At 36.5% G+C, this 27,194-nt stretch overlaps 2 protein-coding genes and 1 pseudogene across 3 annotated transcripts; all 3 read left to right on the top strand.

The window, feature by feature from the left end:
- The first annotated feature begins 8,845 nt into the window (after positions 1-8,845).
- LOC148191336 (uncharacterized) lies at positions 8,846-10,949 on the top strand. Its single transcript, XM_088101373.1, has 5 exons — positions 8,846-9,127; positions 9,695-9,874; positions 9,976-10,155; positions 10,267-10,440; positions 10,657-10,949. The coding sequence occupies exons 1-5, from the start codon at positions 8,846-8,848 to the stop codon at positions 10,870-10,872; spliced, it is 1,032 nt and encodes a 343-aa protein (XP_087957499.1). The 3' UTR covers positions 10,873-10,949.
- Positions 10,950-15,086: 4,137 nt separating this feature from the next.
- LOC148191335 (uncharacterized) lies at positions 15,087-17,432 on the top strand. Its single transcript, XM_088101372.1, has 5 exons — positions 15,087-15,420; positions 16,180-16,189; positions 16,295-16,640; positions 16,752-16,925; positions 17,142-17,432. Exons 1-5 carry the CDS (start codon positions 15,087-15,089, stop codon positions 17,355-17,357), a joined length of 1,080 nt encoding a protein of 359 aa, XP_087957498.1. The 3' UTR covers positions 17,358-17,432.
- Positions 17,433-21,579: 4,147 nt separating this feature from the next.
- On the top strand, positions 21,580-24,609 carry LOC148191334 (uncharacterized; annotated as a pseudogene). Its single transcript, XR_015782770.1, has 9 exons — positions 21,580-21,913; positions 22,261-22,357; positions 22,495-22,582; positions 22,819-22,998; positions 23,100-23,279; positions 23,391-23,563; positions 23,779-23,930; positions 24,063-24,189; positions 24,496-24,609. The product of XR_015782770.1 is annotated as an uncharacterized LOC148191334 (transcript).
- Positions 24,610-27,194: the final 2,585 nt, after the last annotated feature.

The following is a 27,194-nucleotide window of genomic DNA, read 5'->3' as shown; positions in this document are numbered from 1 at the left end:
ATTTATCTCTAATATATTTTAAAATATTTTTGTAATCCTTCAACTTATTTTGATTATAGATAATAGAAATGATGTATCATCTATGTTTTAATTACACCCATATAGCAAAATGAATACATCTAGCACAAATTATTCAACCACAATATTTAATCTATCAGTTACTAAAAAATAATGATATATATACATACACTCATATTTAAAACAAAAGTATTCCTATACTATAAATCGCATATTGAACTTCTTAAATATATAATAACTTACACGAGCATTTTATAATTTAACCAATTATGTTAAATTTAGCTAAAAAATCAGTTACATTAAAAAGCTGCTAGGTATACAAATTAATTACAATAAAACATTTCAATTAAAAGACAAGAGAATGGTTAAGTATAAAAGAATACAGTGGTGTATAATAAACCACCCATATGAATGATAAATGTACATCTATTAAATATTATAGGGTCACTTTGAGGGAATGGGTTTTGGAGTATGGTATGATAGAATTGAAATTTTGTTAGTTGGAGTAGTTGAAGTCTTCATGAACTTGTCAAGATAATGCAAAACATTAAACACTTTTTTATTTGACACATTTTTAAATATTTTTCACCATGTTTACTTCTCCCAAACTTCTCCCAGAAGGAAGAAAACATCTACGTCAATATCACAATAGCTTGAATTGTTCTTATGGACTAGATTACCCAATTACCATAAGATTGTCTTAATTTAATTAAACTTAAGATACTATGTGAATTTAATTTGAAATTTTATTCTAGACTAACTCAAGCTCAACACAAAATACAGTGAATAATCAATTCCTTTAAAATATAGTTTGTTGTATAATTCCTTTTTTTTTTTTGTGTTTTAACAACATTAAAATTTAGTGTTTTAACCAAATCAAAGTTATTGTGTAACATTCCAAAAATATAGCTTAAAACTATTTAAAGGAGTCAACATATAACAATATGATAGGGTAGTTAAAAGATTTACAAATTTAGTTCTAGATAACCTAAAATACTGAAATATTTAAAACTTTACATTAAAACACAAAGTCTAATGTCAAATAAGATAATAAACCGAACGGTTCCAAAACTATAAGTCTAAACTGAACGGCTATACAGAATAATACTAATCCTCCTGACCGAAAGGTCCTACTCTTCGGCTTCAAGATTCCCTCCTTCCAAAGCTTCTTCTAACGAACACGCGTCCCCTTCTGCTCACATCCACAAGATGATCATTGCAACAGGAAATATGACCGAACGGACAAACAAAGACAAGACAAGAGAGTAGGGTAAGCTTATGTAATTTAATTAATCATAAAAACCGAACAGATTCACATATATCATAAAATTATCACACATGCAATTTCATACAATATTAACAACAATTTAAATGTAATGACCGACCACTTTTACTTTGACTGTCCGGACTGTATGAATTATGTAGCTACGACGTTTGTGCACCCGGATGATGTAGTAGCTGGGATGCCCTCAACAACTGCCACCCGAGGTTAGTTCGTTATACCTCGCCCAAGTTCACCTTATGGACTAGGACCTCCTGCCATTCTCACACATGAGTTACTCCTCTCTACTTGAGAATGAGTACTCACAGAATATCAGGATAAACACCAACTAAGCATAACCACATTCATACTTTATCATTCAATAACCAACCACGAGATATTCCTCCTTGGAACACTCTTCCTTATCCATACTTATTCAATTCATATCACACTTTGAATGCCATTATGTTTAATCATTAATATAGTCAAACCGAACAATAAAATAAGATCCCATCATTGAACAAAACCGAAAGAGATATCATCATTCCTATAAGCAAGGCCAAACCGAAAGAACACCTCTCAAAAGCTAACATGACCGAACGGTATAATCAGGCTAAACACTTTAGTTGAACCGAATATTTATTATGAGGTTGAACGTTTTCTCACTAATCAAAAGCTATGACCGAAAGGTCTTTACTAGATATAACCCAAAGAATTTATTGAATACTATAGAACACCTATATTTAGACATGAACGAATACTAAAATCTTTTAACTGAAACCTAAAAGTTAAGACCGAACACTACGAGATTAGGCTGAACATTCTTAGTTTCAAGTACAAGTACATAATTGAGTATTATGACGAGAACGAGCACTTGGTTCAAAATCAAGCACTATTGTGATCAAGCGTTTGGTTCGAGACCAAGCACTACTAAGCTTATACAAAATGAGTAAATAGATTCTCCCGTATAACCACGAATACTTATTTACAACTGAGCATAAGTATAGTATCTAAGACTTAAGTCATATCGAGTGTCTTAACTAGGCTGATTACTAAGAAGAAATAGGAAATTATACTTAGACCGAACGCTCATTTTCAAGTATACTAATAGTAAACCGATCGGTCATTAACTGAAATTCTCTACAGAAGAAGAATCCAATCTAGACCGAATGCCCAATGAAAAACTGAACGGTCACGAATGACTCTCGGGTCAATTACAGAATTATGCAAAATGCTGCAGATTTAAGATCAAACCTTATTCCTACCCAGTTCACACCATTTATAAATCATCAAGACATATAAATTAACATGTAACAAATTCAATATTCAATATCAACTAAATAACCAAACAGAACATCATTCAAACATGCAATCATTCACAATCAGAGAATCATAATTAAGTTGCAAGCTTCCCTTACCTTTTTAACCGAACAACAACTCAGCTTACAGCAGAATTCGTTTCCCCAAAAACCAAAACTTTCTAGAATACTTATAACCCACCGATCAAGAAGGAATAATCAACCAACAGACCAAAATATGATCAAAATTTGTGAAGATGAAACAGATGAACACATGCAACCAGAAATTTGACTTACATGTGCCCGAAAACAGATTTCTTAGGAAGAGAATGAACTTACCGACTCCAAACTTGAATTTGATCGGTGAAGATGGAAGATTTTGACACTTTGATTACTAAACACTATCTGATTGAAAATCAAAAGAAGAAGAAAGTGAGAATTTTGTAGAGAGAAGGAGGAAAAAAGGATTCAGGAACGTAGAGAGAAGAAGTGCATGCAGAGGAGAGTGGCACGAAACTTTGAAAAGTTTCTTTATATACTACCGTAAAAAATGATTGGCAACTCAGCTACACACTTGAATTTCACTTTTTGAATTTCTGAATCCTTATACCGACACTCACTAAAATTTAAGGGTCCTGACATATTATGCACCAAAAATTTACCTATAAAAAAAATAGACTATTAATATATTGTTATTTATTTCCTTCAATATTATGACTTTTGCATTGGAATCGTATTTATAGATTATGACTTTCGATTTACCCATAATTTATAATATTTTTATAATTTGCGCATTCTCATAAAATTGGTGAAAAATTACATCATATATGTAAAAAAACGACAAGAAAAGGTTGTTTTGGGTGGTGCATCTATCTACCAACCAGAATACTAAAGTGTGTGGAATAATTACTTCAATCTTAAATGCCCTATCTAACTTTGAATGCAAACAAAATGAAATTCAACCCTATCTATTACGTCCCTTTATATATATATATATATATATATATATATATATATATATATATATATATATAAACATGAAGTGGTGAAAAAAATAAAATAAACTAAAAATCATTAATTCAATATTAGTACTACTATATATTAATACATACGAAATTATTTTCTATTACTTTATGGCTATACTATAAACATTTCTTAGCCAGAATTATTGTTTAATCGAGTTAAATCTATTTAATGATTGGTATCTGTTTCGCTTGAAAAAGTGTTATTTATAAATTAAGTATTAAGAAATATAAATTATCCAGTGACATAAGATATATTTAATGCTATTAGGAAAGAAGCATGTAACGAGACATATTCATTGATGGCATACAACAAGTTCCTGTGTGTAGTGGCCGAATAATTAATGGCCGAATAAGAGGATATAAAATTTGTCGTTTTAAAAAAAAATACTAAATTCAAATTCGATTAATGTTTGACTATTTTTAGTGGTGCTTTAATATTTACGCGTGAAATATGAAGTGATGGCACATGGTATGGTAGAAGGACACTGGTTTCTTCGAATGAACAAGACACACGTATAAAATGCACTTGATAATTGTGAACGTTACACTGAGTTTAATTTTCCACATATCTATATAATATGATTACAAATTGGTAGAAATATAACATTATTTTATATAGAATATAAATATTATTGGTCTCTTAACTATGTTTTTAGTTCACGAAATTAAAATTTGTTATCATTTAAACTTTAATATATTTTAGTTTCTAAATATTAAAAATAAATAGATATAATTTTTAAAGTTAATTACTATCATTTTTTAGTATAATATTTGATTTATTTACCTTATTTAACATGTTTTAGTTTAAATATTGGTTTAAAATATCATTTAATACTTAAAAAAATAAATGTTTTTAACTTAAAAAAACTATATTTATTTATTTTTAAAATTTGAGAATCAAAATAAAGTCTAATTTAAGATAGAAATGAATTTTAATTCAATGTGTTAGATTATAATAAAAACATATTTAGTAATTAAATAATATTTGTAAATTTATATTCAATACTTTATTTATATTATAAAAAACGAAGAACATTAGAGTAAAAAAATGAGATTTTTAAATGAGTTGAAAAAGCTTGAAAATGGCTCTAAGTTAAGATGATTTTATTTTTAAACTTAAGAATATGCTTTTTATTATTATGTAATTGTTTTAATTTTATCTTATTAATTTGAAAATTTTCAATTAACGAGTCTATGTAATATATTATGTGATTGTCGGTAAGTAATGTAATATTTTAACATACTGGCACATGATCCTTTTATTATATATTATTTAATATAATAAAATTAACTTAGATATTACATATTGTGGAGAGGGGAGTTTTCTCAAGTTTTTTCATCTCGAGGGAAATATGGTAAAGTGTGCTTTTTAATGATAAACTTATAAATGTTTTTTTTCTTAAGTGATTAAATTGTTAAATTAAGTTAGCTTTTAAGAAAGTTTCATATAATTAAGATAGGTTTTTTATTAGATAAAAAAATAATCTAATCTTAGGTATAAAACTGCATAAATCTGGTATTGTATCATTATTTTAATCAATTAAAGTTATTGAACAAATTTTAATCACTTAATTATGTTTCTTAATCCTGTGAAAATTTTAATCAATTAAGATAATAAAATAATCGATTAAAATGGTCAGAAACACACTAGACATTTGCTTTCTATTTTAATCGATTAAAAAATTAACCTAATCGAATAAAAGAATATGTAGAGCTTAATCGATTATGAAAATAACATAATCGATTAAATGCAGCAGTTTTGTGTATAGGCTATATATGTGTTCTAACTCATTTTCAAACACGAAGAACATTTTGATTTTGATCAAATTGAAGCAAGAACATGTTCATAACTGTCCTGGAACAATCTTGGAGGCATCAACCATAGTTTTGAAGAAATTCAAGGTCTCCAAGGCTTCAAGAAAGGAAGAGTAATCAATCAAGAAATCTGTTGTGATTTGTAATTGTGAAATCTGCACTTGTTGGTGCACTTAGGTTCTACAATTCTTTTGTAATCTTTGTGTTTCTCTTAGATAGGTAGGCAAGACTTTGAGAGAGTATGTGTATAGATTCTCTATATTAGAATTTTTGGGTAGTAGAGTGTGGTAAGGATACATTGAGAGAATATTGTATTATTGATCATTAAAGACTAGTCAATTCCCTTCAACTCGGGTGGTTGAAGGATGATTAAATATAAACTCATTTGAGAGTCGAGCTAGTATAAATTTGTTGTATTCTTTTATTGGAAACACAACAAATTTATACTGGTTTGGCTCTCAACCGAGTCTACATCCAATTATTCTCCAACAACCTGTGTGGAAGGGAATTCACTAGTATTTAACAGTCAATAATACAAGATTCACTCAATGTATTCTCACCACACTCAAATGCACAAAAACATTCCAACCTAGAGAGACTATACACACACTCTAAGAGTTTTGTCTACCTAGCTAAGACTAACGCAAATATTACACCAGAATTATAGAGCCTGGTGCACCAACAAGTGCATATTTCACAATGATAGACACTACAAATTCCTTGAATGATTTCCTTGAAGCCTCAGAGACCTTGAATTTCTTTAAACAATGGTTGATGCCTCAAAGATTGCTCTAAGACAACTCTGAACGTGTTCTTGTTTTAATTGTTCAAAATCACAATTTTCTTCGTGCCTAAAAATGAATTGGAACACATATATATAGCATAAGCACAAATATGGTATATTTAATCAATTATGTTATTTTCATAATCGATTAAGGTTTACACACTGTTTTAATCGATTAAGTATTTTTCTTAATAGATTAAAACAAAGATCTATCTACCTGATGTGCATCATACCATTCTAATCGAAAAATTATTTTTCTAATCGATTAAAGTTTGTACACAATATTAATCAATTACTTATTTTACTTAATCGATTAAAAGAGAGAGTTCATCAGTTTTTGAAAGTCTTAAGTGTATATCATCAAACAATCAACATAAATTTATAACACATACAATTCAACATAGATTTACAACATATTTATTAAGTCTGGAACATTATTCAACATTATCAAAAAACAATTATTTACTTATTATGAAAGTAAGTTTAGAATCATCTTGACCATTTTGAATTACTTGGATTGAATGACTTTCCCTTTTAATAGTTTGGAAGAAGACTAAATGTAAATTCGTCAGAGTTGAACCACTATAAAATTTTATGTATCTTGATTCAGTTTCTTTACTTATTATTTGATTAAATTTTTAAAAGGTTGAAAAGTTTATTTGAAATAATTTTAAAACACAATAAATTTTCAAGAAGGATAAAATCAAGTTGTAACCCATTCATCCTCTTTTAGTTGAAATTTATTGGTCTTTACATTTTAACTACTTTAATCAATTCATTGTTCCTCTTATCATATGTCATCCACAAGTGCACAAGTTACTACTCATACAAATTTTACAATTAACGCATTTCATAAGTTTCACATAAAATATTTTCCTCATGTAATAGTTAACATCTAGAATAGTCCCAGCAACACTCCCTAAAATTTAAAAGAGTTAACATTCGTATGGAAGCATATTAAATAAAACATCTAGTAGAAACCAGTATAACAGAAAGCATAACAAATGAATAGATAAATATATTGGCAAGGTACTTGTATAGGGTACTGACGATCAGTAACTTAACAGTACTCATGAATGACTTCTTATTCGTGAAGAAAAATAAATTAGAGCTGCCACAGACTGTCGAACTGATTTGACATTTTCTTCCTGGTACTTACAGTAGAACAGTTTTAGCATCAGTTCTACTAATTATAATCCAAAAACCGAGTTTCAGCTCACAATATGTCTCACCAAGTACAACTCAAGCAAAGAAGATAATTAACAGTCTTTGGTCTGTAATGATCAACCAGTTTATTGGCTTGCAGATCTCTTTTACTATATAAAAAGAAGTATGAAAAGTCCAAACACTCTTAAGCTATACTGACAATTTATGGATCTTGGTCCACGGATACTAAAATAGCTGTAACTCATAGCATAGCGTTGTCTTGATGATTGGAATATAGGCCAGACTGTGAGAATGCATCAGATCAAAATTGAACTTTAAGCCTCACAGTATCGAGCCCTTGTTCATCTCTTGATAACGTCGTCATCTCTTTATGGAAAACTTCCCAAAGCACAGATCACCACCCCAGAAGGTCACCCATCCCAGAATTGCTCCAGGCTAAGCACGCTTAACCATGAAGTTCTTATGAGTTAGGCTACCGAAAAGCAAATGCATTTTGGTGATATGAGTAGTCAAATCAATTCCTTTAAGCTATCCTTCAACTGTATAGTCCCATACCTATACAGTCTCCAGATCCCTCTCATTCCGGTGTATGTTCGATTCATCCATGTGTCCCTTCCACTCGAAGCCTGCCAGGAGCCGCTCCTTGTCTGTGCCCCCTGCACCATGCCTCTTGCACCGGCGTCACTCCCCGCCCTCGTCTCAGTGCCCGGGTGTCACACTTGGCGGTGGATGGTATTGAGAGTGAGATACTGCGACGGAAGAAGGGATTTGCGAAACTGAGAACGAGGCAAGATGGGTGCCCAAAGAAACCTTTTTTTTCTTAAAAGAACAATATTTTACTATTTGCACCCTTGCTGTATTTAGTAATATTTTTGCTTTACTTTATTTTTTCAAATAAATTATAAAATATATAGCTAACGAAAATATATTTGGTTTAATAAATCAGTTCAAATAGTCCATGAATAGAATAAATCAAGTTTAAAAAAACAGTAACTTAAGTTGAAGTGAATCAATTCCTATCAAATCTCTTTAAAAGTGATAATTATAATTTTTTAAATTGCAAAATTAATATTATTTTATCAACAGAATATACATACCAATGCTTATATCTCAACTTGCATTGTGTACAAAGTGAAATTAAATTTATTTATCTAAGATGACAATGAATGGGGTTGGATTGCACAGGAACCATATCTATACACTGTTCGATTTATAATAAAAACTTTCATTTGATGTTCATCAGAAATTTATTTAAAAATATTTATGAGTTTTAAAACTCACGTGTGTGTAGATATCACGTAAATATTTATCGAGACAGTTGAAGGTGCATGAAAGGAACTATCCAACGCACGACATCGAATTAGCGGTTGTGGTTTTTGCTCTGAGAACTTGGAGGCACTATCTTTACGGATCACGTTTTCAAATCTTTAGTGATCACAAGAGTTTGAAGTATCTCTTCGATCAGAAGGAGTTGAACATGAGGCAAAGAAGGTGGATGGAGTACTTGAAGGACTTTGATTTTGAGTTACAGTACCATCCAGGGAAGGCAAATGTTGTAGCCGATGCTTTGAGTAGGAAGCGAATGCATATGTCAGCTTTGATGGTGAAGGAGTTTGAATTAATAGAGAAGTTCAGAGATATGAACTTGAGATTGCAGCTGAGCCAAGATCACCTTTGGTGTTGTCATTTAAAGATCACAAATGATTTCTTGGAAGAGATCAAAGTGGGACAAAAGGAAGACACAAGTCTACAAGATACGGTGGAGTTGTTGGGAACGAATCAAGCTAAAGACTTCAGTTTGGGATTAGATGGTATCAGAGCCTAGCCTCTCCCAGTACGGTGTGGTTCGAGGACGAACCATTCGGAAGTTGGTGGGCATGTGACACCCGGGCACTGACGAGGGCGGGGAGTGACGCCGGTGCAAGAGGCATGGTGCAGGGGGCACAGACAAGGAGCGGCTCCTGGCAGGCTTCTAGTGGAAGGGACACATGGATGAATCGAACATACGCCGGAATGAGAGGGATCTGGAGATTGTGTAGGTATGGGACTATACAATTGAAGGATAGCTTAAAGGAATTTATTTGACTACTCATATCACCAAAATGCATTTGCTTTTCGGTAGCCTAACTCATAAAAACTCCATGGTTAAGCGTGCTTAGCCTGGAGTAATTTGGGATGGGTGACCTTCTGGGAAGTTTTCCTAGAAAGTGTGCGAGTGAGGACAAAGCACACTAGAATGCCTGGTGGTGATAGAGAGTGAGATACTGATATCAATGAGTGATATGATTATTGTTATTATTGTGTCTCTCGATGTTTCTTATACCAGATGAAAGAAGGTCAGTATCCTACAGCAGATGGATTTAGCTACCTTGAGGCTAAGAATTTGCTGCTTTTGAATTATTGTCAATCCCTTGTTTATTATTTATTGCGGAAGGCTAAAGGGTTATCAATAGAAGATCACCCTATTGTTCGAAGTGTTGTAGAGATAAGATTGTTTTTGGAAAAGGTATAGTTTTATCCTTCTGTGTGTTGATCTTCAAGGGCTTCCATGTGTATATTTACATTGTATTATGTGTTAAACATTTGACTTCCTGGTTTCCATTGCAGATTCGGCCAATTGACAGAAAACAACAATACCAAATCCAGAAACTAGTGCAGGCTGGTGAAAATGCAGCCAAAAGTGATATTCAAAGTACGGAGCCAGATGCGTCCAATAAGAGTGAGGATGCATCAAAGTATCGTCCCAATCCTGACATGCTAGTTAGCAAAGTAGACTTAACCTTGCAGGTCAGTCAGTGTATATGTGATATTATAAATGGTGTAAAATTTGGTGTACGCAGGGTGGTAATATCTTGAAAAGGGTATTTTCCTGGTCTATCTAACTTTTATTATATGTAGGATGGACATGATACATATCAACCTGTAAAGTTTGCCCCTACTTCTATGGATCTAGAAAGACCTTCTAAGCATGAAAGAAATGCCTTGCGAAGAGAAAAAGAAATTCTGAAACAAGCTAAGCAGAGTGATTATATCAGGACATTGATGAATGATATGGAGGAAAGACCTGAAGAGGTAAAGTTATTTTTAGTGCTGAATCATTATGACTTATAGTATGCTTGGGTTTCAGTTAAACTCCTTTCAAAAGTATTTTCAGACTCAAATGTACAAAGAGAGCATCCTTCTCGAAAGTACTTTTAACTCCTAAGAATATTTTTTGAACTATTATCCGAACTTGCATTTAATGATTTTACGTAATGGTTTGTTTTGGCTGCTCACTACTCTACTCAGGTGAGGGATTTTGAGGGAGCTAGCAAAGAAATTGATAGATTTGTCTTCAAGATGGAGAAACGCGCTCAGCAAGAGGAGGAGATGTTCACTCGTGTTCCTCTTACGAAACAGGAGAGGAAGCGAGAAAAATACTTGAAGAAATCAAGAAATGGGTATGGGAAGTGTTTGGAATGTTTTCCTTTTGTTTCTCCATTCCTAACAAGTAAAAAGAATTAAATGTGTGATAGTATTTTTGTTTAAATACATTTTTTTCTCTCTTAGCTTTTGTGCTTTTTCTATTTCAGGTTGCAAGGTCTAACAGGAAGTTTCTATGATGAAATCAAAACATTACTCTTTGAAGATAGAACTGAAGAGCAAGTAATGGGATCTGGTAAAGGTAGCAGCAGAAAGAGCCGAGTACACAAGCGAAAGGTATGACATTTTATTCTTTGAAATTATTATGTGAAAACTGTAGACTACTTTTTTGAACTTCATATACGAAATTTTGTTTAAGTCGAATTATGTGGATGTGGTTTATGTATTGTTGGATCTGCATTGCATATGACCAACCAAATTATTTGATGATTGCTCTAATATCCACTGTGTGTAATAAAAAATTATTTAAATAAACTAATGTCTTATTCCTCTGGAGTAAGCGTGTAGAGTTGGTTATTTGTCGACTAGTTTTGTAATTTTCGAACCAATTTTTGGTCATGGAGAGTTATACTATTTGTACAGTTGTTTACTGATAGTTCTGAGCTGTGTGTTGAACACAGTAATAAAAGTGATACTATGATACCCGCACAATACGAAATTGTTGGGAAACAGCGGTACTTGTTCCCTCCTCTGTGAACCCTAAAAATGGGCACTATGCGGAAGCGTAAAAATGAATGTGTAAATGAAAGTGTAGGCGTAGGAAAAAATAACACCAGAAATTTTAACGTGGAAAACCCTCTCGGGAAAAACCACGGGACCTAGTCCAGAAAATTATCTCCACTGTGAAAGTAGGATTACAGTGTTTCTGTCACTCTCTGAGGATATCTCTGTAAATACCTCACCCTCTCGGATGGTACACAAAACTCTCAGTTTTACACACTCACAAAACAGACTCTCTCTGTTTTTCACTCACACTACCGTGGCTTCACTTCTCTGTCTTCATCGAATTTTTCTTCTTCGTTGGTGTGTTTTGCCTTACAACCACTTCTCCTTTTATAATTGAGTTTGTACACAAAAAAACAAAAGGCTAGAAATATGGAACCATGTTTCCATGAAGTGGGAAAACATTGACCCTTAATTTAGGGTGTGGGTCCCATTCTTTGTTTTATTCCAACAAAACTCCCCCATAAAACAAAGATGGGTCTTCCATCCCTTCTTGACTTAATTTGAAGGTTTCAAGATACCAGCACCTTGCAACAGTCTTCAACCTTCTTGGTTGGTATTGACTTAGCCATCATGTCAGACCAATTCAAGTCTGTATGGATTTTCTCTATCTTCAATTTCTTCTCATCCAGCGCTTCTCGTATCCAGTGATACCGCACGTCGATATGCTTCGAGCGTGAATGGAACATGGGGTTCTTGGTTAGATGAATGGTACTTTGATTATCACCATTCACCACATAATCATCTTGATCATGTCCTAATTCACTTAGGAAATTCTTCATCCATAGCATCTCTTTAGAGGCTTCAGTCACTGCTACATACTCTGCTTCAGCAATAGACAATGTCACACATTTCTGTAGTTTTGACTGCCAAGAAACAACACCCCCTGCAAAAGTAATCAGATAACCTGATGTTGACTTCCTTGAATCGACATCTCCAGCCATGTCTGAGTCTGAATATCCGATTAGCTTTAGATCTCCATTGCCAAAACATAAGCTTCTTTTGGCAGATCCTCTTAGATACCTTAGTATCCACTTAATAGCTTCCCAATGCTCCTTTCCTGGATTCGACAGGTATCTGCTCACAACTCCTACAGCATAGCCAATATCTGGCCTTGTACAAACCATTGCATACATAAGGCTACCTACGGCAGAAGAGTAGGGTACCTTGTTCATTTCTTCCTTTTCTTCTTCATTCTTTGGACATTGAGACTTGCTGAGTTTGAAATGTCCGAACACGAGCAGATTTGGCATTGTGCATGTTGAACCTTTTGAGAATCTTTTCAATATAATCTTCTTGAGATACCCACAACATTCTTTTAGAACGATCTCTGGATATTTTCATTCCAAGTATCCTCTTCACTGCACCCAAGTCTTTCATGGCAAAAGACTTACTCAATGCCTTCTTGAGAGCAGCTATTTTAGTTTTGTTCTTCCCTACAATCAACATATCATCAACATACAAGAGAAGTATGATGGACTCACCATTTTCATAATTCTTCACAAAGACGCAATGGTCTGCGGAGGTCTTCTTGAAGTTATGTTGGATCATGAAGGAATCAAATTTCTTGTACCATTGTCTTGGAGCTTGCTTCAGACCATAGAGGGTTTTCTTCAGAAGACACACCAAGTGTTCTTTGCCTGGTTCTTCAAAACCTTCTGGTTGCTTCATGTAAATTTCTTCTTCTAGGTCTCCATGTAAGAATGCTGTCTTGACGTCCAGTTGTTCAATCTCCAGGTCTAGTGTTGCTGCCAGACCGAGAATCGCTCTAATGGATGTCATCTTCACTACTGGTGAGAATATTTCATCATAGTCTATTCTTTTCTTCTAGTTGCACCCCTTCACGACAATTCGTGCTTTGTACCTTGGGCTTGGGTTGTTCTCTTCATTCTTGAGCTTGAACACCCATTTGTTCTGCAATGCTCTCCTTTCTTTTGGTAATTCTACCAAATCATAAGTCTCATTTTCCTTTAAGGATTGCATCTCTTCTTCCATGGCTTGCAACCATTTGCCTTTGCCTTTCATCTCCATTGCTTCTACAAAGCTTTGAGGTTCGCCTTCATCAGTAAAATTAACATATTCATCTGAAAAATACCTTCTTGACGGTTGCTTCTGCCTTGTTGATCGTCTCAATTGGGGTTCTTGCGGAGCATCCTCAATTGGTTGATCTTCTTCCGTCAGATTAGGTTGATCTGCTTCTTCAGCCATTTCATCAAGTTGTAACTCTGGTTCGGCTTGATGAGTCTCTCCCCCTAAGTTGTTCATCACAATAGGGCTTTGATCACTTATCAGCTTAAGTGTTGGTTTCTCCACTTTCTTGATGTCTTGGATTGTCTGATCTTCAAAGAATACCACATCTCTGCTTCGAACAATCTTTCTGTTTGCAGGATCCCATAATCTAAAACCAATTTCATCTCTTGGAGAACCAAGGTATATGCACTCTTTCGCCTTAGCATCGAGCTTTGCTCTTTCATCTTTCGGAATGTGAACTGATGCCTTAGATCCGAAGACTCTCAAGTTGCGATATGAGGCCTTTTTACCGGACCATACTTCTTCTGGTATCTTACCGTTTAATGGTCTTGACGGTGATAAGTTGATTAAATTAGCTGCTGTCACCACTGCCTCCTCCCAGAATGACTTGGGAAGTTTTGCATGAGACAACATGCTCCTGACCTTCTCGGCAATTGTTGAATCTTTCAGCTACACCATTCATCTGAGGTGTCTTGGGAGGTACTTTCTCATGTCTGATCCCATGAGTCTTGCAATAGTGCTCAAACGGACCTTTGTACTCTCCACCATTATCACTTCTCAGACATTTCAACTTTCTACCAGTTTCACGTTCAACTGAGGCGTGAAACTCCTTGAAGATTCGTAGAACTTCATCTTTTCTCTTCAATGGATAGACCCACAATTTTCTGGAGTGGTCATCAATGAAGGTAACAAAATATTGAGCACCACCAAGGGACTTTTCAGATGTTGAACAAACATCTGAGTGTACAAGATCCAAAATATGCTCTTTTCTTCTTCCATTTTCAGATCTACGGAAGGACACTCTATGCTGCTTACCTGCTAGGCAGTCTTCACATAATTCAAGTGGTTGTCCTTTTATACTTTGGAGATGATCTTTCGCAAGGATCTCTAATCCTTTCTCGCTCATGTGGCCCAGTCTTTTGTGCCACAACTCCTTACTTTCTTCTTGAGCGACATTTGTCTCTCCTTTGTATATTTTTCCTTGCATGCAATACAAGGAGCCTTCCTTCTTGCCACGAGCAACAATCATGCTTCCTCGGCTAAGTTTCCATTTTCCATCTCCAAACTGGTTGTTCATTCCAGCATCATCTAGCTTACCAACTGAGATAAGGTTTAGACGCATCTCTGGTACATGTCTTACCTCCTTCAGCACAAGTTTGTTTCCATTTTCTGTCGTCAAAGTCACTTCTCCTATGCCCACAATTTTGCTTGTGACATGATTACCCATCTTCACTTGGAGGCACTATCTTTACGGATCACGTTTTCAAATCTTTAGTGATCACAAGAGTTTGAAGTATCTCTTCGATCAGAAGGAGTTGAACATGAGGCAAAGAAGGTGGATGGAGTACTTGAAGGACTTTGATTTTGAGTTACAGTACCATCCAGGGAAGGCAAATGTTGTAGCCGATGCTTTGAGTAGGAAGCGAATGCATATGTCAGCTTTGATGGTGAAGGAGTTTGAATTAATAGAGAAGTTCAGAGATATGAACTTGAGATTGCAGCTGAGCCAAGATCACCTTTGGTGTTGTCATTTAAAGATCACAAATGATTTCTTGGAAGAGATCAAAGTGGGACAAAAGGAAGACACAAGTCTACAAGATACGGTGGAGTTGTTGGGAACGAATCAAGCTAAAGACTTCAGTTTGGGATTAGATGGTATCAGAGCCTAGCCTCTCCCAGTACGGTGTGGTTCGAGGACGAACCATTCGGAAGTTGGTGGGCATGTGACACCCGGGCACTGACGAGGGCGGGGAGTGACGCCGGTGCAAGAGGCATGGTGCAGGGGGCACAGACAAGGAGCGGCTCCTGGCAGGCTTCTAGTGGAAGGGACACATGGATGAATCGAACATACGCCGGAATGAGAGGGATCTGGAGATTGTGTAGGTATGGGACTATACAATTGAAGGATAGCTTAAAGGAATTTATTTGACTACTCATATCACCAAAATGCATTTGCTTTTCGGTAGCCTAACTCATAAAAACTCCATGGTTAAGCGTGCTTAGCCTGGAGTAATTTGGGATGGGTGACCTTCTGGGAAGTTTTCCTAGAAAGTGTGTGAGTGAGGACAAAGCACACTAGAATGCCTGGTGGTGATAGAGAGTGAGATACTGTGGCGGAGGAAGGGATTTGCGAGCAAATCCCTTCCTCCGCCATAAAGTTCAATCTTTAACTGCCAAAGTGAGTGGCCCTTTTTTCAATTCAAGTAATTTTTTTTAAGGACTCCGTTAACGTCATTTCAAATTCATATAATATTAAGATTTAAAAGAAATTTTTCTGTTGTTTGGACATGAAGTTTCGCAATTTGGGCCTTTTTGGCGATTCTATAAGTTTTCTGTTATAGCTAAATATACCCTGATATCAATGAGTGATATGATTATTGTTATTATTGTGTCTCTCGATGTTTCTTATACCAGATGAAAGAAGGTCAGTATCCTACAGCAGATGGATTTAGCTACCTTGAGGCTAAGAATTTGCTGCTTTTGAATTATTGTCAATCCCTTGTTTATTATTTATTGCGGAAGGCTAAAGGGTTATCAATAGAAGATCACCCTATTGTTCGAAGTGTTGTAGAGATAAGATTGTTTTTGGAAAAGGTATAGTTTTATCCTTCTGTGTGTTGATCTTCAAGGGCTTCCATGTGTATATTTACATTGTATTATGTGTTAAACATTTGACTTCCTGGTTTCCATTGCAGATTCGGCCAATTGACAGAAAACAACAATACCAAATCCAGAAACTAGTGCAGGCTGGTGAAAATGCAGCCAAAAGTGATATTCAAAGTACGGAGCCAGATGCGTCCAATAAGAGTGAGGATGCATCAAAGTATCGTCCCAATCCTGACATGCTAGTTAGCAAAGTAGACTTAACCTTGCAGGTCAGTCAGTGTATATGTGATATTATAAATGGTGTAAAATTTGGTGTACGCGGGGTGGTAATATCTTGAAAAGGGTATTTTCCTGGTCTATCTAACTTTTATTATATGTAGGATGGACATGATACATATCAACCTGTAAAGTTTGCCCCTACTTCTATGGATCTAGAAAGACCTTCTAAGCATGAAAGAAATGCCTTGCGAAGAGAAAAAGAAATTCTGAAACAAGCTAAGCAGAGTGATTATATCAGGACATTGATGAATGATATGGAGGAAAGACCTGAAGAGGTAAAGTTATTTTTAGTGCTGAATCATTATGACTTATAGTATGCTTGGGTTTCAGTTAAACTCCTTTCAAAAGTATTTTCAGACTCAAATGTACAAAGAGAGCATCCTTCTCGAAAGTACTTTTAACTCCTAAGAATATTTTTTGAACTATTATCCGAACTTGCATTTAATGATTTTACGTAATGGTTTGTTTTGGCTGCTCACTACTCTACTCAGGTGAGGGATTTTGAGGGAGCTAGCAAAGAAATTGATAGATTTGTCTTCAAGATGGAGAAACGCGCTCAGCAAGAGGAGGAGATGTTCACTCGTGTTCCTCTTGCGAAACAGGAGAGGAAGCGAGAAAAATACTTGAAGAAATCAAGAAATGGGTATGGGAAGTGTTTGGAATGTTTTCCTTTTGTTTCTCCATTCCTAACAAGTAAAAAGAATTAAATGTGTGATAGTATTTTTGTTTAAATACATTTTTTTCTCTCTTAGCTTTTGTGCTTTTTCTATTTCAGGTTGCAAGGTCTAACAGGAAGTTTCTATGATGAAATCAAAACATTACTCTTTGAAGATAGAACTGAAGAGCAAGTAATGGGATCTGGTAAAGGTAGCAGCAGAAAGAGCCGAGTACACAAGCGAAAGGTATGACATTTTATTCTTTGAAATTATTATGTGAAAACTGTAGACTACTTTTTTGAACTTCATATACGAAATTTTGTTTAAGTCGAATTATGTGGATGTGGTTTATGTATTGTTGGATCTGCATTGCATATGACCAACCAAATTATTTGATGATTGCTCTAATATCCACTGTGTGTAATAAAAAATTATTTAAATAAACTAATGTCTTATTCCTCTGGAGTAAGCGTGTAGAGTTGGTTATTTGTCGACTAGTTTTGTAATTTTCGAACCAATTTTTGGTCATGGAGAGTTATACTATTTGTACAGTTGTTTACTGATAGTTCTGAGCTGTGTGTTGAACACAGTAATAAAAGTGATACTATGATACCCGCACAATACGAAATTGTTGGGAAACAGCGGTACTTGTTCCCTCCTCTGTGAACCCTAAAAATGGGCACTATGCGGAAGCGTAAAAATGAATGTGTAAATGAAAGTGTAGGCGTAGGAAAAAATAACACCAGAAATTTTAACGTGGAAAACCCTCTCGGGAAAAACCACGGGACCTAGTCCAGAAAATTATCTCCACTGTGAAAGTAGGATTACAGTGTTTCTGTCACTCTCTGAGGATATCTCTGTAAATACCTCACCCTCTCGGATGGTACACAAAACTCTCAGTTTTACACACTCACAAAACAGACTCTCTCTGTTTTTCACTCACACTACCGTGGCTTCACTTCTCTGTCTTCATCGAATTTTTCTTCTTCGTTGGTGTGTTTTGCCTTACAACCACTTCTCCTTTTATAATTGAGTTTGTACACAAAAAAACAAAAGGCTAGAAATATGGAACCATGTTTCCATGAAGTGGGAAAACATTGACCCTTAATTTAGGGTGTGGGTCCCATTCTTTGTTTTATTCCAACAAAACTCCCCCATAAAACAAAGATGGGTCTTCCATCCCTTCTTGACTTAATTTGAAGGTTTCAAGATACCAGCACCTTGCAACAGTCTTCAACCTTCTTGGTTGGTATTGACTTAGCCATCATGTCAGACCAATTCAAGTCTGTATGGATTTTCTCTATCTTCAATTTCTTCTCATCCAGCGCTTCTCGTATCCAGTGATACCGCACGTCGATATGCTTCGAGCGTGAATGGAACATGGGGTTCTTGGTTAGATGAATGGTACTTTGATTATCACCATTCACCACATAATCATCTTGATCATGTCCTAATTCACTTAGGAAATTCTTCATCCATAGCATCTCTTTAGAGGCTTCAGTCACTGCTACATACTCTGCTTCAGCAATAGACAATGTCACACATTTCTGTAGTTTTGACTGCCAAGAAACAACACCCCCTGCAAAAGTAATCAGATAACCTGATGTTGACTTCCTTGAATCGACATCTCCAGCCATGTCTGAGTCTGAATATCCGATTAGCTTTAGATCTCCATTGCCAAAACATAAGCTTCTTTTGGCAGATCCTCTTAGATACCTTAGTATCCACTTAATAGCTTCCCAATGCTCCTTTCCTGGATTCGACAGGTATCTGCTCACAACTCCTACAGCATAGCCAATATCTGGCCTTGTACAAACCATTGCATACATAAGGCTACCTACGGCAGAAGAGTAGGGTACCTTGTTCATTTCTTCCTTTTCTTCTTCATTCTTTGGACATTGAGACTTGCTGAGTTTGAAATGTCCAGCAATTGGAACACGAGCAGATTTGGCATTGTGCATGTTGAACCTTTTGAGAATCTTTTCAATATAATCTTCTTGAGATACCCACAACATTCTTTTAGAACGATCTCTGGATATTTTCATTCCAAGTATCCTCTTCACTGCACCCAAGTCTTTCATGGCAAAAGACTTACTCAATGCCTTCTTGAGAGCAGCTATTTTAGTTTTGTTCTTCCCTACAATCAACATATCATCAACATACAAGAGAAGTATGATGGACTCACCATTTTCATAATTCTTCACAAAGACGCAATGGTCTGCGGAGGTCTTCTTGAAGTTATGTTGGATCATGAAGGAATCAAATTTCTTGTACCATTGTCTTGGAGCTTGCTTCAGACCATAGAGGGTTTTCTTCAGAAGACACACCAAGTGTTCTTTGCCTGGTTCTTCAAAACCTTCTGGTTGCTTCATGTAAATTTCTTCTTCTAGGTCTCCATGTAAGAATGCTGTCTTGACGTCCAGTTGTTCAATCTCCAGGTCTAGTGTTGCTGCCAGACCGAGAATCGCTCTAATGGATGTCATCTTCACTACTGGTGAGAATATTTCATCATAGTCTATTCTTTTCTTCTAGTTGCACCCCTTCACGACAATTCGTGCTTTGTACCTTGGGCTTGGGTTGTTCTCTTCATTCTTGAGCTTGAACACCCATTTGTTCTGCAATGCTCTCCTTTCTTTTGGTAATTCTACCAAATCATAAGTCTCATTTTCCTTTAAGGATTGCATCTCTTCTTCCATGGCTTGCAACCATTTGCCTTTGCCTTTCATCTCCATTGCTTCTACAAAGCTTTGAGGTTCGCCTTCATCAGTAAAATTAACATATTCATCTGAAAAATACCTTCTTGACGGTTGCTTCTGCCTTGTTGATCGTCTCAATTGGGGTTCTTGCGGAGCATCCTCAATTGGTTGATCTTCTTCCGTCAGATTAGGTTGATCTGCTTCTTCAGCCATTTCATCAAGTTGTAACTCTGGTTCGACTTGATGAGTCTCTCCCCCTAAGTTGTTCATCACAATAGGGCTTTGATCACTTATCAGCTTAAGTGTTGGTTTCTCCACTTTCTTGATGTCTTGGATTGTCTGATCTTCAAAGAATACCACATCTCTGCTTCGAACAATCTTTCTGTTTGCAGGATCCCATAATCTAAAACCAATTTCATCTCTTGGAGAACCAAGGTATATGCACTCTTTCGCCTTAGCATCGAGCTTTGCTCTTTCATCTTTCGGAATGTGAACTGATGCCTTAGATCCGAAGACTCTCAAGTTGCGATATGAGGCCTTTTTACCGGACCATACTTCTTCTGGTATCTTACCGTTTAATGGTCTTGACGGTGATAAGTTGATTAAATTAGCTGCTGTCACCACTGCCTCCTCCCAGAATGACTTGGGAAGTTTTGCATGAGACAACATGCTCCTGACCTTCTCGGCAATTGTTGAATCTTTCAGCTACACCATTCATCTGAGGTGTCTTGGGAGGTACTTTCTCATGTCTGATCCCATGAGTCTTGCAATAGTGCTCAAACGGACCTTTGTACTCTCCACCATTATCACTTCTCAGACATTTCAACTTTCTACCAGTTTCACGTTCAACTGAGGCGTGAAACTCCTTGAAGATTCGTAGAACTTCATCTTTTCTCTTCAATGGATAGACCCACAATTTTCTGGAGTGGTCATCAATGAAGGTAACAAAATATTGAGCACCACCAAGGGACTTTTCAGATGTTGAACAAACATCTGAGTGTACAAGATCCAAAATATGCTCTTTTCTTCTTCCATTTTCAGATCTACGGAAGGACACTCTATGCTGCTTACCTGCTAGGCAGTCTTCACATAATTCAAGTGGTTGTCCTTTTATACTTTGGAGATGATCTTTCGCAAGGATCTCTAATCCTTTCTCGCTCATGTGGCCCAGTCTTTTGTGCCACAACTCCTTACTTTCTTCTTGAGCGACATTTGTCTCTCCTTTGTATATTTTTCCTTGCATGCAATACAAGGAGCCTTCCTTCTTGCCACGAGCAACAATCATGCTTCCTCGGCTAAGTTTCCATTTTCCATCTCCAAACTGGTTGTTCATTCCAGCATCATCTAGCTTACCAACTGAGATAAGGTTTAGACGCATCTCTGGTACATGTCTTACCTCCTTCAGCACAAGTTTGTTTCCATTTTCTGTCGTCAAAGTCACTTCTCCTATGCCCACAATTTTGCTTGTGACATGATTACCCATCTTCACTTGGAGGCACTATCTTTACGGATCACGTTTTCAAATCTTTAGTGATCACAAGAGTTTGAAGTATCTCTTCGATCAGAAGGAGTTGAACATGAGGCAAAGAAGGTGGATGGAGTACTTGAAGGACTTTGATTTTGAGTTACAGTACCATCCAGGGAAGGCAAATGTTGTAGCCGATGCTTTGAGTAGGAAGCGAATGCATATGTCAGCTTTGATGGTGAAGGAGTTTGAATTAATAGAGAAGTTCAGAGATATGAACTTGAGATTGCAGCTGAGCCAAGATCACCTTTGGTGTTGTCATTTAAAGATCACAAATGATTTCTTGGAAGAGATCAAAGTGGGACAAAAGGAAGACACAAGTCTACAAGATACGGTGGAGTTGTTGGGAACGAATCAAGCTAAAGACTTCAGTTTGGGATTAGATGGTATCAGAGCCTAGCCTCTCCCAGTACGGTGTGGTTCGAGGACGAACCATTCGGAAGTTGGTGGGCATGTGACACTCGGGCACTGACGAGGGCGGGGAGTGACGCCGGTGCAAGAGGCATGGTGCAGGGGGCACAGACAAGGAGCGGCTCCTGGCAGGCTTCTAGTGGAAGGGACACATGGATGAATCGAACATACGCCGGAATGAGAGGGATCTGGAGATTGTGTAGGTATGGGACTATACAATTGAAGGATAGCTTAAAGGAATTTATTTGACTACTCATATCACCGAAATGCATTTGCTTTTCGGTAGCCTAACTCATAAAACTCCATGGTTAAGCGTGCTTAGCTTGGAGTAATTTGGGATGGGTGACCTTCTGGGAAGTTTTCCTAGAAAGTGTGCGAGTCAGGACAAAGCACACTAGAATGCCTGGTGGTGATAGAGAGTGAGATACTGTGGCGGAGGAAGGGATTTGCTCTGTTCATTTTTCCCCTTCACCTTTTTTTTGAATTGTTCCTCTTCCTTGAACGCAAGTAATAAATTGGAGCCTTTATCTTTTAAAAATCTTTTCGTTTTTCGCAGAGAATCGCCTAAACTTGCGGCGTTGTCGAAAGAGATGAAGGAAGGGCTCGATACTGTGAGGCTTAAAGTTCAATCTTTAACTGCCAAAGTGAGTGGCCCTTTTTTCAATTCAAGTAATTTTTTTTAAGGACTCCGTTAACGTCATTTCAAATTCATATAATATTAAGATTTAAAAGAAATTTTTCTGTTGTTTGGACATGAAGTTTCGCAATTTGGGCCTTTTTGGCGATTCTATAAGTTTTCTGTTATAGCTAAATATACCCTGATATCAATGAGTGATATGATTATTGTTATTATTGTGTCTCTCGATGTTTCTTATACCAGATGAAAGAAGGTCAGTATCCTACAGCAGATGGATTTAGCTACCTTGAGGCTAAGAATTTGCTGCTTTTGAATTATTGTCAATCCCTTGTTTATTATTTATTGCGGAAGGCTAAAGGGTTATCAATAGAAGATCACCCTGTTGTTCGAAGTGTTGTAGAGATAAGATTGTTTTTGGAAAAGGTATAGTTTTATCCTTCTGTGTGTTGATCTTCAAGGGCTTCCATGTGTATATTTACATTGTATTATGTGTTAAACATTTGACTTCCTGGTTTCCATTGCAGATTCGGCCAATTGACAGAAAACAACAATACCAAATCCAGAAACTAGTGCAGGCTGGTGAAAATGCAGCCAAAAGTGATATTCAAAGTACGGAGCCAGATGCGTCCAATAAGAGTGAGGATGCATCAAAGTATCGTCCCAATCCTGACATGCTAGTTAGCAAAGTAGACTTAACCTTGCAGGTCAGTCAGTGTATATGTGATATTATAAATGGTGTAAAATTTGGTGTACGCAGGGTGGTAATATCTTGAAAAGGGTATTTTCCTGGTCTATCTAACTTTTATTATATGTAGGATGGACATGATACATATCAACCTGTAAAGTTTGCCCCTACTTCTATGGATCTAGAAAGACCTTCTAAGCATGAAAGAAATGCCTTGCGAAGAGAAAAGAAATTCTGAAACAAGCTAAGCAGAGTGATTATATCAGGACATTGATGAATGATATGGAGGAAAGACCTGAAGAGGTAAAGTTATTTTTAGTGCTGAATCATTATGACTTATAGTATGCTTGGGTTTCAGTTACACTCCTTTCAAAAGTATTTTCAGACTCAAATGTACAAAGAGAGCATCCTTCTCGAAAGTACTTTTAACTCCTAAGAATATTTTTTGAACTATTATCCGAACTTGCATTTAATGATTTTACGTAATGGTTGTTTTGGCTGCTCACTACTCTACTCAGGTGAGGGATTTTGAGGGAGCTAGCAAAGAAATTGATAGATTTGTCTTCAAGATGGAGAAACGCGCTCAGCAAGAGGAGGAGATGTTCACTCGTGTTCCTCTTACGAAACAGGAGAGGAAGCGAGAAAAATACTTGAAGAAATCAAGAAATGGGTATGGGAAGTGTTTGGAATGTTTTCCTTTTGTTTCTCCATTCCTAACAAGTAAAAAGAATTAAATGTGTGATAGTATTTTTGTTTAAATACATTTTTTTCTCTCTTAGCTTTTGTGCTTTTTCTATTTCAGGTTGCAAGGTCTAACAGGAAGTTTCTATGATGAAATCAAAACATTACTCTTTGAAGATAGAACTGAAGAGCAAGTAATGGGATCTGGTAAAGGTAGCAGCAGAAAGAGCCGAGTACACAAGCGAAAGGTATGACATTTTATTCTTTGAAATTATTATGTGAAAACTGTAGACTACTTTTTTGAACTTCATATACGAAATTTTGTTTAAGTCGAATTATGTGGATGTGGTTTATGTATTGTTGGATCTGCATTGCATATGACCAACCAAATTATTTGATGATTGCTCTAATATCCACTGTGTGTAATAAAAAATTATTTAAATAAACTAATGTCTTATTCCTCTGGAGTAAGCGTGTAGAGTTGGTTATTTGTCGACTAGTTTTGTAATTTTCGAACCAATTTTTGGTCATGGAGAGTTATACTATTTGTACAGTTGTTTACTGATAGTTCTGAGCTGTGTGTTGAACACAGTAATAAAAGTGATACTATGATACCCGCACAATACGAAATTGTTGGGAAACAGCGGTACTTGTTCCCTCTTCTGTGAACCCTAAAAATGGGCACTATGCGGAAGCGTAAAAATGAATGTGTAAATGAAAGTGTAGGCGTAGGAAAAAATAACACCAGAAATTTTAACGTGGAAAACCCTCTCGGGAAAAACCACGGGACCTAGTCCAGAAAATTATCTCCACTGTGAAAGTAGGATTACAGTGTTTCTGTCACTCTCTGAGGATATCTCTGTAAATACCTCACCCTCTCGGATGGTACACAAAACTCTCAGTTTTACACACTCACAAAACAGACTCTCTCTGTTTTTCACTCACACTACCGTGGCTTCACTTCTCTGTCTTCATCGAATTTTTCTTCTTCGTTGGTGTGTTTTGCCTTACAACCACTTCTCCTTTTATAATTGAGTTTGTACACAAAAAAACAAAAGGCTAGAAATATGGAACCATGTTTCCATGAAGTGGGAAAACATTGACCCTTAATTTAGGGTGTGGGTCCCATTCTTTGTTTTATTCCAACAAAACTCCCCCATAAAACAAAGATGGGTCTTCCATCCCTTCTTGACTTAATTTGAAGGTTTCAAGATACCAGCACCTTGCAACAGTCTTCAACCTTCTTGGTTGGTATTGACTTAGCCATCATGTCAGACCAATTCAAGTCTGTATGGATTTTCTCTATCTTCAATTTCTTCTCATCCAGCGCTTCTCGTATCCAGTGATACCGCACGTCGATATGCTTCGAGCGTGAATGGAACATGGGGTTCTTGGTTAGATGAATGGTACTTTGATTATCACCATTCACCACATAATCATCTTGATCATGTCCTAATTCACTTAGGAAATTCTTCATCCATAGCATCTCTTTAGAGGCTTCAGTCACTGCTACATACTCTGCTTCAGCAATAGACAATGTCACACATTTCTGTAGTTTTGACTGCCAAGAAACAACACCCCCTGCAAAAGTAATCAGATAACCTGATGTTGACTTCCTTGAATCGACATCTCCAGCCATGTCTGAGTTTGAATATCCGATTAGCTTTAGATCTCCATTGCCAAAACATAAGCTTCTTTTGGCAGATCCTCTTAGATACCTTAGTATCCACTTAATAGCTTCCCAATGCTCCTTTCCTGGATTCGACAGGTATCTGCTCACAACTCCTACAGCATAGCCAATATCTGGCCTTGTACAAACCATTGCATACATAAGGCTACCTACGGCAGAAGAGTAGGGTACCTTGTTCATTTCTTCCTTTTCTTCTTCATTCTTTGGACATTGAGACTTGCTGAGTTTGAAATGTCCAGCAATTGGAACACGAGCAGATTTGGCATTGTGCATGTTGAACCTTTTGAGAATCTTTTCAATATAATCTTCTTGAGATACCCACAACATTCTTTTAGAACGATCTCTGGATATTTTCATTCCAAGTATCCTCTTCACTGCACCCAAGTCTTTCATGGCAAAAGACTTACTCAATGCCTTCTTGAGAGCAGCTATTTTAGTTTTGTTCTTCCCTACAATCAACATATCATCAACATACAAGAGAAGTATGATGGACTCACCATTTTCATAATTCTTCACAAAGACGCAATGGTCTGCGGAGGTCTTCTTGAAGTTATGTTGGATCATGAAGGAATCAAATTTCTTGTACCATTGTCTTGGAGCTTGCTTCAGACCATAGAGGGTTTTCTTCAGAAGACACACCAAGTGTTCTTTGCCTGGTTCTTCAAAACCTTCTGGTTGCTTCATGTAAATTTCTTCTTCTAGGTCTCCATGTAAGAATGCTGTCTTGACGTCCAGTTGTTCAATCTCCAGGTCTAGTGTTGCTGCCAGACCGAGAATCGCTCTAATGGATGTCATCTTCACTACTGGTGAGAATATTTCATCATAGTCTATTCTTTTCTTCTAGTTGCACCCCTTCACGACAATTCGTGCTTTGTACCTTGGGCTTGGGTTGTTCTCTTCATTCTTGAGCTTGAACACCCATTTGTTCTGCAATGCTCTCCTTTCTTTTGGTAATTCTACCAAATCATAAGTCTCATTTTCCTTTAAGGATTGCATCTCTTCTTCCATGGCTTGCAACCATTTGCCTTTGCCTTTCATCTCCATTGCTTCTACAAAGCTTTGAGGTTCGCCTTCATCAGTAAAATTAACATATTCATCTGAAAAATACCTTCTTGACGGTTGCTTCTGCCTTGTTGATCGTCTCAATTGGGGTTCTTGCGGAGCATCCTCAATTGGTTGATCTTCTTCCGTCAGATTAGGTTGATCTGCTTCTTCAGCCATTTCATCAAGTTGTAACTCTGGTTCGGCTTGATGAGTCTCTCCCCCTAAGTTGTTCATCACAATAGGGCTTTGATCACTTATCAGCTTAAGTGTTGGTTTCTCCACTTTCTTGATGTCTTGGATTGTCTGATCTTCAAAGAATACCACATCTCTGCTTCGAACAATCTTTCTGTTTGCAGGATCCCATAATCTAAAACCAATTTCATCTCTTGGAGAACCAAGGTATATGCACTCTTTCGCCTTAGCATCGAGCTTTGCTCTTTCATCTTTCGGAATGTGAACTGATGCCTTAGATCCGAAGACTCTCAAGTTGCGATATGAGGCCTTTTTACCGGACCATAC

Source organism: Vigna umbellata, chromosome 11, assembly GCF_029865625.1.
Source record: "Vigna umbellata cultivar VRB3 chromosome 11, Vumbellata_1.0, whole genome shotgun sequence".
Classification (NCBI taxonomy): Eukaryota; Viridiplantae; Streptophyta; class Magnoliopsida; order Fabales; family Fabaceae; genus Vigna; species Vigna umbellata.
This window is presented reverse-complemented; position numbering and strand designations above follow the sequence as displayed.

Bases quoted from the DNA above. Each gene is read 5' to 3' on its own strand.
- LOC148191336 (XM_088101373.1), top strand. From the start codon at position 8,846: ATGAGGCAAAGAAGGTGGATGGAGTACTTGAAGGACTTTGATTTTGAG. The intron at 9,128-9,694 runs GTGGAGTTGTTG...TTCTTATACCAG, and splicing joins ACACAAGTCTACAAGATACG to ATGAAAGAAGGTCAGTATCC. The intron at 10,156-10,266 runs GTCAGTCAGTGT...TATTATATGTAG, and splicing joins AAGTAGACTTAACCTTGCAG to GATGGACATGATACATATCA.
- LOC148191335 (XM_088101372.1), top strand. From the start codon at position 15,087: ATGAGGCAAAGAAGGTGGATGGAGTACTTGAAGGACTTTGATTTTGAG. The intron at 16,641-16,751 runs GTCAGTCAGTGT...TATTATATGTAG, and splicing joins AAGTAGACTTAACCTTGCAG to GATGGACATGATACATATCA. The intron at 16,926-17,141 runs GTAAAGTTATTT...TACTCTACTCAG, and splicing joins TGGAGGAAAGACCTGAAGAG to GTGAGGGATTTTGAGGGAGC.